The sequence below is a fragment of the Spermophilus citellus genome (assembly GCF_964194105.1).
Source record: "Spermophilus citellus genome assembly, chromosome: X".
Classification (NCBI taxonomy): domain Eukaryota; kingdom Metazoa; phylum Chordata; class Mammalia; order Rodentia; family Sciuridae; genus Spermophilus; species Spermophilus citellus.
Genome location: NC_138190.1, coordinates 5492970 through 5513088, shown reverse-complemented (window position 1 = coordinate 5513088; position 20119 = coordinate 5492970). Strand labels below are relative to the sequence as shown.

Sequence of the window (20119 nt, the reverse complement as noted above, 5' to 3'; positions counted from 1 at the left end):
ACATTTTAACTAAAAGAAATGTTAGGAATGAGATAAATATATTATATTATATATATATTATATTTTTAATTTTTATTTTACTAGAAGGGTAAAGAATAACATTCATCTCTGACCCTGTATGGAAATTGCCTCCCCTTCCAAATTCCATTGCTTTCAACTGATCAAAAGAATGGCACTTACCAGGATCCCTTGACTAGGGTCACCTCAACTGTACATCACACAATCCCGGGGAGCACTCTCACACACACCACAATGTAAACAGTACTCCCTATATCAGGCAGTGCCCATTTGTATGACCATTCACAGCAACCCTTGTTTCATTATTTTATTAAAAATTTAAAGGACAACCTGAAGGAATAAATTATGCACCATGGATACAATAAAAGGTTTATCAGAAGAGAATGTGCATAACTTCTTTGGAGAAAAATTTCCATTGCCAAATAAGTTTGCAAATTACTGCTCACTGTGTCTCTATCACACATATATACCCCAAAAGGATAGAGTAATGAGGAAGAAAGCCATGGCAGTCTCACCTTGGAATACTGTATAGCTATTAAAATGACAGGTTTCTATTCTATGTCTTTGTAAAATGATGACATACCAAAAGAGAATCAGAAAACACAAGTATAATCTAACACAATTTCTTTAATTAAGGTCCAGCCAGCCAGAGTCACCTTTCACTTATAGAAAGTGCTATGAAGAAGAGATAAAATGATTCAAAGGGGTGTTCAAATCAGTTACACCTAGAGAGAAACAGGCTAGAATTTGGACTTGTTTGACTCTGACCACACTGAACCTTAAACAATCTTGAAAATGGGATTTATTTCTTGGGTGAGTTTTTCCATCTGTCACATTAGGGAAGACAAGAAACACTGGCCCTTCCCCATTCATCCCACAGGAACATCTTTAGGACAGAGGAAATAGCAAGAGGGGTCTTTAAAAGCATGCTAAACACCATGGGTCACCTAAAACAAGTGGAGGGGTGGTGAAGGTGGATAGAGCCAGGAATTGTGGATTTTCACTCAAGCTCTTTAGGGCTTCTTGACTTTATGGTCATAATGCATTATTTTAAATACATCTCTAAAATGTATCATAATGCAGTAAAATTGAAGACGTCCCATAAAACAAGATGCTGTTCCACCAAATCTGCCAAACTGCATTTCTGTGTTGGTCAGCCTGGGCTGCTGTAACAAAATACCACAGATGAGATGACTTAAATGAAAGAATTTATTTTTTCAAAGTGTCAGATCAAGGTGCCAGCAGGGCCGGTTTCTCTCTCTCTTTGGCTTAGAGATGAACATAGTCATCTTCTGTGTCTTCACATGGCCTCTTTGTGCACATAGACTCCTTGTGTCTCTTCCTCTCCTTACAAGGACACCAGTCCTACTGGATTAGGGTCCTGCCCCAATGGCCTCATTTAACTTTAATTACCTCCTTAAAGAACTTGTGTCCCAATACAATCATGCTGGGGCTTACAGCTTCGACATAGGAATTTAGAAGTGGGGGACACAATTCAGCCCATAACAGCTGTTCAGCTGCCTCTGCATTCAGCTGCCACAGCACCTTTGGAATATTTCTCTTTCTAGACCATGAGAAATTCTAAAACATGTAAGATGCATAAAACGGATTTAAATAGACCTAGTTTGTTCCCCCCAAATGTTGGTATAATCCTGAATAAGATGACCCCAAAGAAATGAACATTATCATTCTCTGTAGTGAGATGCTGGGTTCTTCCAGGAAAACCCATCTGAGGGGATCAGGACCCAATAAGGGATCTGGTCTTCATGCACTGGAATAATGCTGGGTCCAGCTGGTGGTTCTAAACCCCCCCCCTTTTCCATCCTGATTTGTCTTAGTTACTTAGGGGTCAACTGCCATAATAAGGGCCCACTGCATTCATTCAATGAGAGCTAAACATTTTCTCAAGGGCACTATTACCTAATACTTTGTCAATTCACCTGGCTTCTATGGAAGCTTTAGTGAGCCTCTATCTCATCAGAACTTCCCTTTTGCCTTGGCAGCCACATATGGCTGCTGAGAAGAGTTGCCCAGGCCTCCAGGCCCAAGGCATGGCAAAGGCTTGGAGGTCCAGATAAATAAAGGAGGTTTATTCTTGGGGACAGATACATTCTGTTCTTGTTCTCATGAAAATAATTAATTTTAATGGAGCAGTGATAGCAAGGAAAGGTGACTCTAATACTGGGAAGGGGCCTTATTTAAAGACAAATAAAGGAGTCCCTAGTAAGGACTCCTATGTGACAGTAGCCAAATGAGTCCTAATCTGGTTCTATAGGATGCTCTCCAATAGTTCAGGATTCTGCATCTTCACAGATGATGCTGGGTATCTTCAAATTGCCCCCAGTCTACTTCCCCTCTGCTGTTATGTAGAGAACATTGATGTCCTCTGGGTTCTGGTTTGATTGGCAGGGTCCTCCACCAAAGGTCCTTGGTAGATTCCCAGATAGGGCTGGCTCTGTACCCAATTTCCTTTGATCTTAAGTGTTTTACTTCTCAGGGTCTCATATTCTCATTCAAAAAGTAAAGAGAACCTAAATGTCCATCTCCTAATGAATTGATAAACATCCATACATTGGAGTACTATTTAACCATAAAAAGTATTGACACATGCAACAACTTGGGTGAACCTTGAAAAAGCTATGCTAAATAAAAGGATCAATCACAAAAGGTGACATATCATGTAATGCCACATATATAATGAGTATCCAGAATAGACAAATCCATGGAGGCAGAAAGTAGATTAGTGGTTGGCAGTGGCTGGGGGAAGGGTGGAATAGGAAGTAACTGCTAATGAGAAAAGGGTTTAGGGGGTGATGAAAATGTTCTGGATTTACAACAAAGCAATTGTTAACACAACTTTGAGAATGTATCAAAAACCCTTGAATTATATACTTTAAGATGGCAAATTATATAGTATATGAATTATATCTCTGAAGGAAGGAAGGAAAGAAGGAAGGAAGGAAACAAAGTTAAACATAGACTTACCACATGACTGCAATTCCTCTGAGAAAAATGAAAATATATGTTCACACAAAAACTTGCACACAAGTCTTATTCGTAACAGTATTATTTATAACAGCCAAGAAGCAGAAATAATCCAAATGTCTATCAATAGAAGAATGAATAAACAAAATGTGGTCTATCCATACAACAAATGATATTCAGCCATAATCAGAATGAAGGACTGTTACAGGCTTCAACATGGATGAACTGTGAAAATACTCTGCTGAGTAAAAGAGGCCAGCCACAAGACCACATAGGATATGATTGCATTTACACACAAGATCCAATAGGGAACAATCCACAGAAACAGAGAGTAGGTTAGTTGTTGCCTAGGGCTGGGGTACAGGAGGTGACAGCTAAGGGGTATAGGGTTTCTTTATAGTGTAATAGAAATAGTCTAAAGTTGATGGTAGTAATTCATTTTCTACTAAAACTACTGACTTAAACATTTTACATAGGTGAATTGTATGGTATGTGAATTATCTCAATATGCTGTAAAATAAATAAATCAGTATAAATAAAGGCAGGACCGCAGGGGCTATACAATGACCCTTCAGATGCTAGATGACAGAAACACAGGGAAGGTCAAAGAATTCACTGACCTCTTGCAGAATGCATAAAAATGAAGGGCAAGAGAACAGTAAATGGAAGTGTAAAAATGCGAGCATTCACATTCACAAGGGTTGGGATTTTGATAGTTCTTTCAAAATTTAAAAAAAAGTGACAGTTATAAGGCCAGCAGCTTATACTTATAATATGCTGCTAAGCAAGATGTGATCAGGAGTGAAATCACAGCAGATACAAACAGATCAGCTCACACACAGAGCATCCACAGGGGTTGTTAGGCAGTGGGAGGGGGCTCTGCAGTGATGGACTAATGGACAGACCCTCAATTTAAACCACTCATTCAGCTTCTGCCATCTATTTTCTACTGGAAAGCCTGCTTTAGGACACTCTCCTCAGGAACACCTGCTTTGGGTAGCATCAATTACATTGAATTGTGTCCATGTTCCTTAGCAGATAACAGGCTCCTTGACTTCTTTTAAAAACACTTTCTGATCCTCCCCAGCCCTCAGCCAAAATAGATGCTCAGTAAAATGTTGATTACACCAATGTCTCTTCAAAAAAAATGACTACTAGTGTCATATTTGCAAAGATAAGAACTCTACTAAAAATACAACATGCTTCCACACATCCCCCTCCCATATCTATAAAGCCTGGGTTTCATTTCCTTGTCTTTATTCTGGAGACAGTATCAAAAGATGAGGCATAGCCAGATGCTGTAGCAGAGGCCTGTTCTCCTGGCTACTCAGGAGGCTGAAGCAGGAGAATCGCTTGAGTCCAGAAGTTCAGGCCCAACCAGGCAACACAGAGACCTCACATCAAAAACCAAAAACCAAGCATTTACAATTCCAAAAACCTTTTCACTTCCTCTGTCTGAAAGTTATGTTAGGTACAATAACATTGTGAAACTATTAATTCAGGTGCCGACTTGGGTGTTGGCATAAATTGTGCCAGGGGCCTACAAGAGTAATTATTACAATAGAAGAAAGCTAAACATCAACCCAAAAAGAGGCAACATCAAATCCTGTAGACTTCATTAGTGGCTTGAAATGTTATCTTTGATTTAAATCGAGGGTTTGAACTTTCAGCCCCTTTGGGTGGCAGATCAAGTGAATTCAGTGAATCATAAATGGCTAGACAATGACCAAGAACATAATTCAGATTTGAGCAGCTAGGCTCTTCTGAGAAATCTAACCTAACCAGACCCAATGTACCACCTAGTATTGTTTGGGGGAAATCTGCCACCATCTCCTCTAGTTGCTTTTCCTTTCTAGAACCTTCACAGGGCAAATCTTACCCAAATTTGCTGTTGGTCACTGGAGGCTTCCTAGACTCCTGCATTTTGGGGACAAAACTCCTCTGGATTCTGGTCTGGTTTCATGATTACTTTAGGCCTCAGGCCCTGAGAAATCCTGAAGATGATCCAGGTCAAGGAACAGGCTCAGGCTCTCAGCCATCTTGAGCAGGGAAGGCACATGGTGAGGGAACGCATCAAAAACGCGAGCTGGCTTGAGATGGGCCCACTCTGGCTGAAAGCCCAAGGAGATGAAGATGAAAGGCCCCGCAAACAAGGATCCCTTGCCAGCACTAACGTAGCAGCATCTGTGTTTGTTTAAAATATGTAGAGCCAGAGAGAATGATTTTGCTTTCTCACAGAACATTCGGAGCCAACTTCGGCACCCAGATCTTCTCAGGAAAGCCTCATGGGGCTCTGTGAGGTGAGAGTGGGTGTTAAGGCAGAATTTCCTGCCCACACTGGAAATTCCAATGAAAACTGACATTGGATTATTATTTTAAAGGAAAGAAGAAACTGCTATACACTTGAGATGGCAAGGGTGATCACAGTGGTATTTATGCCAAGAGCTGGAAATCTAAATGCAGAAATCAACTTCAGCAGTTCCCCAAACTGGGGTCCTTAGACCAGCAGCCTTATCTGAGAGTTTGTTAGAAATGCACATTCTCAGGTCTTACCTGAGACCTCAGGGATCAGCAGCTCTGCAGTGGACCCCAGCAAACTGGGTTTAACCTGCAGGTTTAATCTGCCAGGCCATTCTTAGGCAGGCTCAACTTTGAGAAATTACAAAGCTCCTTTAACATTCTCTGGCAGAAATGACCTCTAGCTTCAAATACAAGGACCAATTTGTTTGTTCCCTATTAATTGCACCTCCCATGTACAAGACGCCCTTCTGGCTGCATTAGAGCTAAGGACATACTTCCTGCCAGCTAGGAGTTCTCTGGGTGATTGTGCACATTTCATCTCTTGCAGAGCCTATATCCCTGTTACTAACACAGCAGGCAAAAAGCTGAATGGATAGGATTGCTTATTGCTTAGCCATAACATCCAGTCCAGGATCAGGGTCACTCAACCACAATATCAAGTGAACTTTTGGGCCACATTGTGTTGTTGTTGATGATGATGATGATGATGATGAGGGCTGCCTTGGCATTCCAGATGTTTAGCAGCATCCTTGTCCCCTACCCACCAGATGACAATAGCACCTCTCCCTCTAGTTGTGATATCTGACATTGCCCCTAGTCATTGTCCCACATCTCTAGGGGACAAAACCACCCCTGTTGAGAACTACTAAGTTAAACTAGAATGTACTGCCTTCAGAAATGTAAACTACTTTAGATAGTTAAGCCTCTTGGTTCTATAAAGGCCTAAACCATCATCACCAAAACCCATTCCCTCATTGCCAACACCCAGCTTAGAAGGAATGAAATAGACGGATAACTTAGGTTCCAGGACATGCAGACCAAGCCAGTCCCTTTCTCTACCCAAGCTTCTGAAACTACGGAACTTGGGGTACATGTTGAGACAAAAGAATGGCCCTTGGAGAACTGCACCTCCAGCACTGTTGTAGCGCTTTGACCTTTTTTATTGATACTTTACTGGTTTGTAATAATACAAAACAAAAGTAATTGCACGGCTGGGTACAATGGTGCACACCTATAATCTTTGTGACTTGGGAGGCTGAGGCAAGAGAATCTCAAGTTCAAGGCCAGCTTAGGCAACTTAGTGAGACCCTGCCTCAAAATAAAAAGAGCTGGGGATGTAGTTTTGTGGTAAAGCACCCCTGGATTCAATCCCCAGTAGCACATGCACATGCACGTGCGCATACACACACACACACACACACACACACACACACTATAGAGCATGATAGCAGAAACAATGCCAAGAGTCTATCTAATATCTCATTCTCCAATACCATTTGTTTGGCAAAGATGAAATTGTTTCACACTGGGAATGACCTGAGTACAACATGGATTTTGCATTTGCTCGTGTGTGATTTCATCCATGAGAAACCAGGAGAGCACAGACAGTTGCACCCAGCTGAACCTAGCAGCATTGGAGAACACAAAGTGCACATATGCACACCCCTTGAACACACTGTTTCAGTTCACGTGGATGTGAGAAGCCACAGCCATCCATCTAGCTGTGATAACTGCCCCTATTCCAAGTCACAAGATGTAGTCCTTCATATGTCTGTTCCACAGTCAAGTTCAGGTCTTTTTCAAGGTTAAGTGATATATTGTCATATTCAAATATTTCCTAACCATTTAACATGTGCAAAATGTTGTAAAACTACCATTTTTATTGTGTTCTTATCTCAGTTTTTTGGGGGGTTTGTTTTGTTTTGTTTTGTTTTTGGTACCAGGGATTGAACCCATGGGCACTTAACCACGGAGCTACATCCCTAGCCCTTTTATATATATATATTTCCTTTTTTGTATTTTATTAGAGACAGAGTTTTGCTGAGTTGCTTAGGGCCTCACTAAGTTGCCAAGGCTGGGTTTGAACTCAGGATCCTCCTGCCTCAGCCTCCTGAGTCACTGAGATTACAGGCATGTGCCACCATGCCTAGCTCATTTAAAATATATATATATATCACTAATGAAATTTTTGAATATCATGTATCTAATTCCATTTTTCATTTTTCCCATAAGTCCTATGGTTTTCACTGCTGTATTTTGGATAGCTCTGTGGTTTTGAGGAACATATGTTACATTACAGCAGAACTAACTGTACCTTCTTCCATAACCCAAATGTCATATGGCAGTAGAAAAGCAACACCAAGTCCATCTCCTCTGGCTCCTCCCCTTTTGACTCAACCTTCAGGCTGGGCCCAGAGAGTAGCCTAACCTTGAAGTTTCCTCTACCTTTCCAGGCTGCACTGGCCACCTTGCTCTAAGTTCCAAAGCTCCCTCTACATTTACTTCTCCATACATTCATCACAGCTTATTGGCATCTCCTGTCAAGGACAGGTCTGTCCCAGTGGATGGTTGAGTTCCTTAAAGGTAGAGACCAGGTCTTAGTCATCTTTTTCTCCCAAGTCTGGCCACAGTACATGTTCTGTTTATACTGGTCCACCTACTCACCCACTCCGAGTCACCAGGCACTGCCGGAGCCCCAGTTTCCGGAAAATGTCCACCACTGTCTCCATGGGTGTATGATCTGTAACCGTGAAAGGGCTGAGGTTCAGGATGCGACGCAGCTTCAGGGGGTGTGGGCTGTTGGCTGGCAGCTCAGGGGGCTCCTCCGTGAAGTACATGATGGAATTGCTCACGATGCCCTCCTGCCTCTGCCTGGCATTCTCTAGAATGGGGTAAGTAGGAATGATGAGCCACATGTAAATTCTTCTCTTAACTACCCTCCTACCATCCCCCACACAGCATCCCAGAATCCCACAGAAAAGGGGTTCAAGGGCAAATGACACATTCTTAATGAGGGAATTCAGCCAAACATCTGTGAAATTGGCATTTCTCTAAGCTAATGCTGTGTGAGGCCCCCCCTGCTGTGACCAGACCATTCATTGTCGATGCCTTACAAGATGGGCCTGACCAACATGGTTCCTTTGGGGATATTCACTGCTTTCTCCTGCACTCCAGAGCACCCCAAACAGCCCAGAACCCTTCATTCTTGCTTTCCAAACACTCCTTCACCTCATTATGGACTAAAGTTTGTCATGACAAGAAACCACATTTAGCTGCCCAGTGACCTTAAAACACCGTTTTTTACAAACTAACTTACAACTGGCCTAAATGGCATTATGAATCCTAAGAGGAACAAGAAACCAATAAGACCAGCCCAGGCTCACAGCCCAGAAATGCAGCTCAATCCCAAATATGACCCTTGGGACCAAAGAAACAACCCCAGAAAAGCTGCATCCCCCCCACTCCTTGGATCTCCTCTCTTAAAAATGGGCCATTTTGTAGATTTCTCAAAGAAAGATAGTAAAACTGTTATGGTAGCAATTAGTCTATTTCTGTCTGTAGGCAAAGCCATGTGAAGCTGAAGAAAAGTAGGGTAACAGGAACTCATTAGAAATACAGCTTAATGCAGTGCTAGAAACCCAGGCTATTTTAAGTCACACATGAAACAAATCCATCGGTCTCAAGATATTTCTCCAAGGCGATTTTCCTTCTGTTGGAATTTTAATCTTTCTTTTGGTTCGTGGGAAAAGGTTAGGAAAAATGTACAGCAGGGCCTGCTTTAAAATGAATCCTGGTTTCTATAATACATTTCTTGCCTTGTCAAAGACTACTATTCACCTATATTGTTCTTTCAAAAATAAAATTCGAACTACCTCCTCTAAGGCCATTTAGTGCAATAGAGCACCCTAATGGAAAGCTGGCAGCATTTGGGGTCAGGCTGAGTCTGAAAAAGGGTCTCTGTTGAAAAGAGGAATAGAGAGCCTGCTGGGCAAATGCCTGCACATTATATGGGTCAGGTTAAATCTAGTTACATCAAGTGGGATATGATTCAACCACAAATACCAGACGACACTGACGCACATGTTTTCAAATGCAGATTCTGCCTGACACACTCTGAATGCTCTCTTAAATCAAGAGGGTTCTATCCTCCACACCAGGGCAGGGAGGCAACAGCCAACACATATTTATATGCTTCTTTCCATAGACCAGTTGATTCTCTTAAAGTTCCACATAACAGGATTTCTATCTATTTCAATGATCAGACTGAACAACAGGATTGAATCAAGCCACAAACCCCAATCAAGAACTGATCACGTGGATTTGCTCAACCCCTTATAAAACCAAATACAACTTAGCAAGACATATATCCAGTTGCTAAAATAGACAACACAGTTATATTTCTTCTGAATCTACGGATTGGGCCAGAAACCCTGATTCTAGCAGCCACTCCACTCAGTGAACTCTTACACGCCAGTGAACTCCCACTGCCTGAACAATGCCTAGCACATGGGAGACACAAACAAATATTTGTCACATGCATGCATGCATGAATGAGTCAGTCTCCTAAATATCAGTGTATCTGGTTCTTATATCATGGAGAGCAGAGCCTATTTCATGGAACATTCATTAGGAAAGAAAGCCCATGAGCTATTTACTACCAAGCAAAGATCACAGGCATCAGCTAGGGTCAGAGTTGGAGATCTAAGCTGGCTACTTTAAGTGACAACTGCTACTCTCTGCAGAAGGGCTTTGCTAGGTTTCTTTGGAACTGTATTATAAAGACTTATATTAAGGCTTCAAATGTTGGAGGTGGAGGTGCTACATACAAAATAAAAGCTGATGAATGGAAGAAAAACCAGCAAGAAAGCTCTATGCAACTCTCTATTGGAGTCGACTCCTAGTTTGCACCAGAAATATTCATCAGTCACCAAACACTTGCAAAAGCCATGAATGCTCAATATATATCTCCTGCATGAAAAAATAAACCAACTCCTCACCCAGAGGATAAGCCAGTGCCATGAGAAAACAGACTCACAGACCCCAGAAACTTTGGGGAGCCCAAGTTGGGAAAGAATTTTTAAAAATATAACACAAAATACACATTTTTAAAAGACCTGAAAGACAAGGAAGAATTACTGAATATGAACCATGGCCTCTAGAGAGGTGAGAATGTTGGTGCCAATTAGGGTTTGAATCTAGAATGTCCCCCAAAAGGCCCAGGGACTTAAAAACTTCATGCCCACAGGTGAGACTTTTATGAAATGATTAGATCATGAGGGCTCTAAATTTATTGGTGGATTAATCCATTTGATGAATTAATAATTCAGAAATGATTGAGAGATGGGGCCTAGTTGGAGGAAGTTGGTTACTGGAGGCATGCCCTTGGGACTATATCTTGTCCCTGGCCCTTGCCCACCCCTACTCCTTCCTGGTTGCCATGAGCTGAAAGCTTTCTTCCACCATGATATTCTGTCTCACTTCAAGTCCAAAGAAATGGCTAACGGACCATAGACTGAAACTTCTGAAACCATGAACCACAATAAACCTTTTCTCCCCTAATGTTTATGTCAGGTATTGTCACAGTAACAAAAACTAACATAGTATCTTTTAAAAATGTTTCTAATAGTCTATGAGTGTGTATTACTTTTACATTAAAAATAATGTAATACATTATTTTAAAATATTTTAAAGTTCAAGTAGATCAATTATTTTTAAATGTTTTTAGTTGAAAGGCTTATAATATATTGTGCTAGAATTAGCCTCAGTGGCCACATTTCCCGAAAAATGATACACATTTAATGAGCTCCCACTAAGGTTATTCAACTTCCCATTCCAGTTTCTAGTAGCAGTAACACCAGAGGCAAAGAAAGTAGTTGATAAAATGTTAGTGAGATGGATTTCATAAACTATGATAGGTCAAGAAATTTTTGAAAATTGGAAACAATCTTCACACATACTGGAAGTTATTAAGTGGCTTTAGAGCAATGGTTCTCAACTGGGAGCAACTCTACCCCTACCCTCAGGGGACTTTTGAAAATATCTGGAGACATTTTTGGTTGTCACAGTTGGGAAACTACTGGTATCTAATGGGTTGAGATCAAGGATGCTGCTCAACATCCTATAATAAACAGGACAGTCCCCACCATAGAGAAAGATCCAGCTCCAAATGTCGGTAGTGTTAAGGCTGAGGACCTCTAGAGTACATATGTTTTTTAGGGAGGAAATGCTCTATCATTCCATTCATTAAAAATGCTTCCATAAGGAGCAAATTTTTACCACATTCACATCAGATAGAGCACTAATCTCTAGTATATATAAAGAATCAAAAATCTTAACACCAAAAAAACAAATAATCCAATTAATAAATGGGCCAAGGAACTGAACAGACACTTCTCAGAAGATGGCATACTATCAATCAACAAATATTTAAAAAAATGTTCAACACCTCTAGCAATTAGAGAAATGGGAATCAAAACCACTCTAAGATTTCATCTCACCCCAGTCAGAATGGCAGCTATTAAGAATACAAACAACAATAAGTGTTGGTGAGAATGTGGGGAAAAAGGCACACTCATACATTGCTGGTGGGGCAGCAAATTGGGGTAGCCAAAAAGGAAAGCAGTATGGAGATTCCTTGGAAAACTTGGAATGAAACCACCATTTGACCCAGCTATCCCACTCCTTGGTTTATACCCAAAGGACTTAAAAACAACATACTGCAGGGACACAGCCACATCAATGTTTATAGCAGCATAATTCACAATAGCTAAATTGTGGAACCAACCTAGATGCCCTTCAGTAGATGAGTGGATAAAGAAAATGCAGTATATATACACAATAGAATATTACTCAGCATTAAAAGAGAATAAAATCATGGCATTTGCAGGTAAATGGATGGAGTTGGAAAATATAATGCTAAGTGAAGTAAGCCAATCCCAAAAAACCAAATGCTGAATGTCTTCTCTGATATAAGGATGCTGATTAATAGTGGGGATTAGGAGGCAGCATGGGAGGAATAGGTGAACTTTAGATAGGGAAAAGGGGAGGGAGGGGGCCTGGGGGTAGGAAAGATGGTGGAATAATAGACATCATTACCCTAAGTACATATATGAAAACACAAATGGTGTGACTCTACTTTGTGTACAACCAGAGACTTGAAAATTGTGCTCTATTTGTGTAGTATGAATTAAATTGCATTCTTCTGTCATGTATAACAAATTAGAATAAATAAAATAAAATAAATGCTTCCATAAGACAGATGCAATTAATGAGAAAGGCTAAAATAGAAAGCTGGAAGCAACCACTATGCTGGTTAGTACAAAGATGATATAAAAAATATAAAGGCTATAGAGAAGAAAAAGTAGAATATTTGACAAGTTATTATCTACTAAGGCATGAAAAAGTCCCTCTGCATTATATTTTAACATCCTCTGCAGAGAGTAGTTGACACCACTTTTCTCTATGATCCATTAGAATAATTAACAGCCCTCCCAGGCAAAAACCTCTTTAACCCTAAATAGCTCATCAGACAGATCTGACACTTATCTTCTGGTTCAGTCCTGGATGGAGATCCCTTTCTGCAAGTAAGCATCTTCCATATGCTAGAGAATCATTATTAAGTCATCCACCAGACGAAAAAATTGAGAGGTCCCTCAACTCTTCCCCGTAACTCCAGCTTTCCATCCCTTTAATCATCATTGTGGCTTCCCATTGAGGCCTCTCTGAACCCTTACTGGCTTAATTGCAAAATTCAAGACAGAAAGAGCCTCATATCTGCAAAGAGTAAGGCAAGGTAAAGGCCCATTTACCAGGAATTTGAACAAGGGTCACCTACGGTCCTGCCTGTTAGTAATTTGTGATGCCAAAGACAGCCACCTTGCCCAGGTGATGCTAACTATCACTCACTAACAAAGACAATGGCTGCACCTTGGCATTCCACAAATGGACTAAAAACTGGCAAAAGATTTTCAGCTCCACATGAGCAGCTGCTACAACTTAAAATATGACAAGTTAGAAAAATGCTTATTTTCCTCATTTAGCATTCTTTCCTTATCATAATTACCTTGGATCTATCCTGCCATAACCTTTGCCCCCAATTCCCCTAAAAATAAAATTGACATGGAATAATTTTTAACTGAGTGCTAATGTCATATTTCTATATTCATAAGAGAGCACATAATTCCTCAAATATAGGTCTCATGAATTTCTCCATGAAAATACAGTGACTCTTCTATTTCCACAGATCAGGAAAACAGCTTCTCTGATTCCTCAGAGCAAAACACCCCTCGCCTTTCCACAAACCGTGTAAATAACAGCTTCTACACTATTATGGGACTGATTGAAAGCATAGAGGTATTATTTACACCGCATGGTGCCTCTTCAGACATTCCAAACATAGCTTGTGAGAGAGTGCTCGCTTGCAAAGCTTCAATTTCTTCTCTAACTGGTTGATGCCAATTACTGCTTCCCACTTGATTACAGTAATGGATTTCAGCAAAATTAGTAAGCTGTCTCTTAGCAGGTGTGCCTGGGGCTACACAATAGGTAATGGATTCTGTGACATTTATTGCTTTAGTTTCTAAATTTCAACCTTTGCTTAAAAGATTTTAGGGATTGAATAAATTTTTAAAGGCTGCTGATTACATTATTTTAAAACAAACCCAGCCCTACTTAAAAAATTCACTATTTGTAAGGCAATATTTACCCCTAAAGGCACTACCTGTTCTGTGACAGGACCTATAATAAAGAGAAGCATCACTGAGCTTTCGAGCACAAACTTGCTATGGTGTCTAAAATGTAAAATCAATCTTTGGTTTGGGGGAGCTAAACATGCTTGAGCGGCACACTGAAATTAGAGGGTATAGCTTATCTAAACTAATTTTTATAAAGCCTTTGAGGAAGATACTTTAAAGCTATTTAACATAGGGAAGAGGTTTTAGAAATTGAAGGGAAGTGCCTTAGAAAGAGGAACAAAGGGCGGGTTGGGGGAAAGCAATTGTCTGGTGAAGATGTGTTCTCAGTGGGGCAATTGGGGAAAGAAAGTCCCATTGATGTACTATAAGGAACACTCTGGAAGGTGTAAGGGGGAGTAACATGAGCCATGCCATGGGCCCCAGTCTATCATGGGATGTAGGGAAGCTGTGCAGATCATGGAGCAAGGATGCTGAGTGTGAGGGCATGGTGCTCACCTTATGCAGGAGATGCACTATGCTGATCCCTCCCCCTGCTGCATCTTGAGGTTGGCAGGACTCCACCCCTCCAAGGTTCACTACCCCTACTTGCCTTGGGCTCCCTACAATTTTCTCCCAAGTCTCTGGCCTTCAGTTCCCTCTGTCTTTGGAATCCTCCCACCTTCTGCTCCCTCTCTACTGCAGCCATCCTTAGGCTACTTGAGGCCCACAGATTGGTTCTCTGAGGTGCCTGTCTTTGGACACTCCACCTGGCCATGAATCATCCCTTTCTCTCCTACCCCAGTTCCACAGCCTACCTGTTAGGGCAGCTAATATCAGTTCAAACATGAGGAGAAAATGATTACATAGAATTGATTTCTAATGATATTACTAGTTAAACCACATGGACTTCTAACTGGTGGAGTGGGACATATGTTATACACTGTAGCAAAGACTTGAGCAGGGGCCAGCCAGGTATCAGAGGCAGAGTACTCAGCACCTAAGTCAGCTGGGTAGCCTGCCTGAAAGCCCATCTTTGAGATCAGCTTGGCCTGGGCAACTCCAGGATCTCACATTATCACTTCCTGCTCAACTTTATCCAATAACTTCTTTAAAATGCAGTGGCAAATAGCTTGCCTCCTAGTAGTAATGGGGCCCTGATGGCTGCCTGCACACATGGAAGTCAATTTCCAACCAAGTATGTCTATTCCAGGGTGTGGGCTTAAACCTTTGCTCCTCACAGTGTGACTTGGGGAGCTCTGGAGGAATGCAGAGTCTCAGGCCCCACCCAGGCCTGCTCAATCAGAATCTGCATTTTAACCAGATCCCAGGTGACAGATCTGCACTGAAGCTTCACAGCCCCTGGCTTAAAGAACACTCACTCAAACTCCTTTAATACTTCTAGGGGTACAAACGCTGCCATCCAATCATCTCAGTAAAAAGTGATCTTCCCTCTCCTTACTCACTTATGGCCAGGATCAGCTCCCTCCTCTGGGCGAACCCAATGAGACGCTCAGAGTCTCTGGAGACCACCACTGGGAAGCCATTGTAGTCTGTCTCCTTAATCAGAGTCTCCACATCCTCCACGGTCATGCTGTCCTGGGTGAGCACCGACAGTGGTGGCTCTCCCCGCCGGGGCCGCATCACATCAGTGGCCAGGGTGCGGTGGGTGAACTCATCCTTCACATCAAGAAATGGGTACCCATTCAGGTGGATGTGGGCCTCATAGATGCCTTCTTTCCCAAAGGCATCGGCCACCCACTTGCTGGTCACAGCTGCTGCCATCAAGGGCACGATGTACTCCAGACCACCAGTTAATTCAAACATGATGACCACCAGTGACACTGTCATCCTGGTAACTCCACCTGCAATGGAAGAGGAGAGGAGTGCAATTCTTGGGCTCAATCCAAAGCCCTTATTAGGGCACAATTTGTGAAAACTGACAGGCTCATAACCCCCAAATGCAGCTCAATCCAAGTCTCCAAGTTTTCCTTAAGAGAAATAAGACTCCAGTTCTCCTCATATTTATTCTAATTTGGCCTGGCATCAGGGAACTGGAAGTAACCTGACTAGGGGCACATGCTTGGTTTTTTGGTGAGTGGATCCTACATGGGCTATATAGGCTTCCAATTGAGCAAGCACCCATAATCTGGAAAACTGTAGAAATTCTTAGGGTTATCAAACTAGGGACAGACCCAACTTTGTATCCCTTGGTATTTAAAGAGACAACCCAAACCAACAACTAATCCAATAAACTTAAACCAGTGTTTTTTGACTTCAATACTAAGGACATTCCTTGTTATCAGGATTGTCCCATGCACTAAAGCAAGTTTAGCAGTATCTTTGGCCTTTATTCACTATATTTGAGTGGCACCCCCATTTGTGATAACCAAAAATGTCTCTAGGCATTGCCAGGTGTCCCAAGACATCAGAATTACTGGCTGACAATCATTGTTCTAGCTAGTACAGCTTTAAAAGAATCGAAGTTCCATCAACCTGGACCTCTGAATGACTGGGTGGATAAAACTCTTATGAACACACATACATGTATATATAATATATATGTTATCTATATATGTGTGTGTGTGTATAAATGCTGTGAGCAAGATATATAACACTAAATGTTAAGCCACTGAGATGTAGCTTACTTGTTACTGCAGCATAACCTAGTCTATCCTGAGTAATCCCAATGACCAAGTCCCTGTCTTCCTTCATGCTCGTTCTCTAAGTCAGATCAGCATGCCACTCCCTCCCTACCTACTTGTAGACATACCTAGGCAGGCAGCAGCTCCCACCATTGCATAAAGTCCTGGTGTGACACAGTCTGCCCCAGGTCTGCACCAGTTCCTGAAGATTATCCAATCATGGTGATGGTAGGCCAGCTGCTCCACACCAATTCCCACCATCCTGCCTGCCATGGCTCCCACAGCCATGCTCGGGATAAAGAGGCCTGAGGGGATCTGGAGGGAGCACATAGAGAAAAGCAGACTAAGAAAAGGAGGCCGAGTTCCTGCCTCCTAACCCCCAGGAAATGAAATCCCCCTTCAACAAGCACTCTTTTGGCTTTAGCCTTCAAAGGAGGTGCAACTCTTCAAAACAAGTCAGCTGGGAAGAGGTGGGACAAGCAATTTGACCTGCTTAGTAAGTGAGTCTACTGCAACTTGGAGAGAATGCAATTTGACACTTTCATTTCCTCTCCTTCAAAAGCTGGCCAGTTTGCCTGCTGTGGATTAAAGAATGATAAGCCTCACTGCAAATAACATTCAAAGTGAGCATCTGTCACCTGAGACTCTCACCACTTTCTTGCTCCTCTTGCTGTGTCATTCAGATTGGCTTTGAAAATTAAATGTCAAGTCACAGCATGAAAATGGAATAGAAGGGTCTGCAATTGCTCCCAGGTAAAATAGAGAAGCTGAATGCATGTTGCAGCTGCCTGGGTCTTCCAAAAGGCTTTTCAAGGGCTCACTGCCCTCTTTAAAGGATGATTGCTGGACACTCGTCAGAGACAGATGAGGGAAAGTACCCTTTTCCTAACGAAGTACATTTTCCAAGAGGCATTCTGATATTTTTCCAGCCAGGGTAGAGGCAGCAAAGAAACAGACTATGTAACCAAAATGATGTTGGTAGCAGAATGCTACCTACTTAGCTGAATGAAAATACATGTTGGTTTACCTAGTGACCATACACGTGCTACAGAACATGCCTGACTCCCCACATTCTTGGGGATCCCATACAACTGCTGATCCTGGGCACATTTCTGCCTGCCCCAGGTAGTCATCAATCTGAGGATGGAAGTACGTCTTCAACCTCAGAAGTTTAGTTTGGGTCCTCGTGTGCAATTATTGGAATTTGAAACATTCCTTAGGAAATTGTTCTTTCTGAACTTCCTCTTATTCCACAGTAATTTAATCCCCTGACACTTCAAAGTAAACTTCTCTCAGCAAGCACCAAAGATGCTACTAGCATCTTCCTCAGACATGAAAATAAATCCCATTGCTAGGAGCTGATGGATTAGAACCAGTCAGTTGTTTAATGATGTCCATCCTTGTTCTTAAGGCACAAATTCTGGTTTGTGTTTGTTTACTATATACTCAAGTTCACCAGTTTTTAGATTTTTTGAAGAGAAAATTCACAGAAATATCACATAAAAAGCAAGAGTAATAGAGCATAACAAGGGGCTTTGGAGGGTGAGTAATGCTCTGTTTCTGGTCCTGGGTGCTGTTTATACAGCATGTGTGCTTTGTGAAAATTCATCAAGCTGTGCACATCTCTGTATGAATGATATATTCCAATATTTTTTAAAAATAAGCAATAGGACTATTCATAATAGCCAAAAGGTGGAAACAACACAAATGTCCATCAAAGGATGAGAGGATAAACAAAATGTGGAATATCCATAGAATGGAATAGTATTCAGCCACAAAAAAGGAATGAAGCACTGACACCTACTACATCACAGAGAAACCTTGAAAACACCATGCTCAGTGAAAGAGGCCAGATACAAATGGCTACACATTCCATTTATATGAAAAGTCTAAAATAGGTAAATCCATTGAGACAAAGACCAAATGAGCAACTTCCAGGAGCCAATGACTTGTATACTTTAAAATGATCCATTTTTATATTGTATGAACTTGTCCTCCATTTTCCCCAAATTTAAAAGGCAAAAATAACTCAAATGCCAGAGTCCATGAAAGAAAGCTCTTTAGGAAGGATTTTCAAAGTATATGTGAACTGATTTAGCAGAGTGTTTTAAAAAGAATGAAAGCTGCTCTGTCCTCTGATTCTAGGAACAATAATAACAGCTCACAGGAACACTTTCCATGAAGAGAGGACATATACAAGGAGCTCCTGCTAGCCCCAGCCCCACCCAGGCCAGGGACATGCTTACTCTATGTTCTCATCCTGTGGTCCTGGTATATATGGTGCTCATCACACCATCTCCAAACACTGGGTTTGCATGTGTCTCTCTTAGAGTGGTATGTTCTTTAAGGGCAGCATTCTGTATCAGGCTCTGTGTTCCTGGGACTTAGCACAGTGCTCAGGATACAGCTGAAGCTCAAGGCATGTTTGCTGATCCCTTCAAGCCAAACCTGGGCTTCTTCCACTCCCTGCTATCACCCAGCTGACAGATAAACTTCTGCTTACCCCTGGTCTGTGAAGGTGATGAAGCGAATTTGATGCCTAGTTCTGTCTCCCATAAACTGTGGGTCTGACAAAGCCATCTATGACCTCTGGGCCTTAGCTACCCTTGATTATAAAACAAGATTAAAATTTCAACTCCACAGGGTTGTCAGTTATTAAGAGAATTGTTTACTGTTGATTAAAAGAATGTCAACCACATGAGTACATACAAGAAAGTTCAGTTTCCCTCCTTCTCAGATCACAATTTTATTTTGGAGAAGAGGGTGCTTTCCCCAGAAAGACACAGAACCTCCCCTCCCCATTGACCCTCCCCTTCACTTACCTTCATGCCAAAGGTAAATATTGTAATGACGATTTTGAAGATCAGTGCCAGGGCCAGCTGCCACATGGCTGTGTAAACCCCAACCCCAGCTGGCCGGTCTGGAATGTCATCCACAGGCCGAGTCATGTTGGGGTCATTGATGTAGTCGCAGAGCTGGGAGGACTCAAGGGCCCCACAGTCATTGAACAGCTCAGAAATTAGCTCACTGGTGCTCTGGCGTGTGTAGGGGTTGGGGTAGGCAATGATGGCAGTGATAGCTGTCACCACGATGACCTCCAGTACCGGGTACTTCCCCAGCCTGGTGGTCTTGCGCCTCCTGCACCAGGCAATGTTGCAACGGGTGAAGAGGGTTCCCCACAAGCCCCCAAAGACCCCAAGCAGGATGAAGGGAAACAGTTCAGCCATGTACCAAGGTGTGTGGTATTCCACATAAAAGAGAACAAGGCGGCTATTTCCAAAGGGGTTGATGGATCGCAGTGTGAAGGCTGCCACCAAGGCTGCAAAAAATGACCTCCACAGGGTCTTCAAAGGAAAATAGTAACTGACCTGGGACAAACAAGAAGAAAATTGGAGACTGGCCAGAGAAAAAGCAGCTCAGATCCCTTCCCCTTGTGTCAGTATCTACCTGCTGGCACTTAGCAGGAAAAATACAATCTAAGACAAAAGGTAAGTGGCACAT

The 20119-nt window shown here is 42.0% G+C and overlaps 1 protein-coding gene across 4 annotated transcripts in view; it reads right to left on the bottom strand.

The window, feature by feature from the left end:
* CLCN4 (chloride voltage-gated channel 4) overlaps positions 1-20119 on the bottom strand; it is a 70325-nt gene that overhangs the window by 2864 nt on the left and 47342 nt on the right. For all 4 annotated transcript variants that reach the window (XR_014019981.1, XM_081277059.1, XM_081277058.1 and 1 more), the window contains 4 exons: positions 19441-19986; positions 16747-16933; positions 15440-15838; positions 7969-8185 (listed from right to left, as the gene is read on the bottom strand). Coding sequence is in view for 3 of the 4 variants with exons in the window: in XM_081277059.1 (XP_081133185.1) it covers positions 7969-8185; positions 15440-15838; positions 16747-16933; positions 19441-19986 (1349 nt within the window). In the remaining variant the exon portion in view is untranslated. The remainder of the gene's footprint in view (positions 1-7968; positions 8186-15439; positions 15839-16746; positions 16934-19440; positions 19987-20119) is intronic.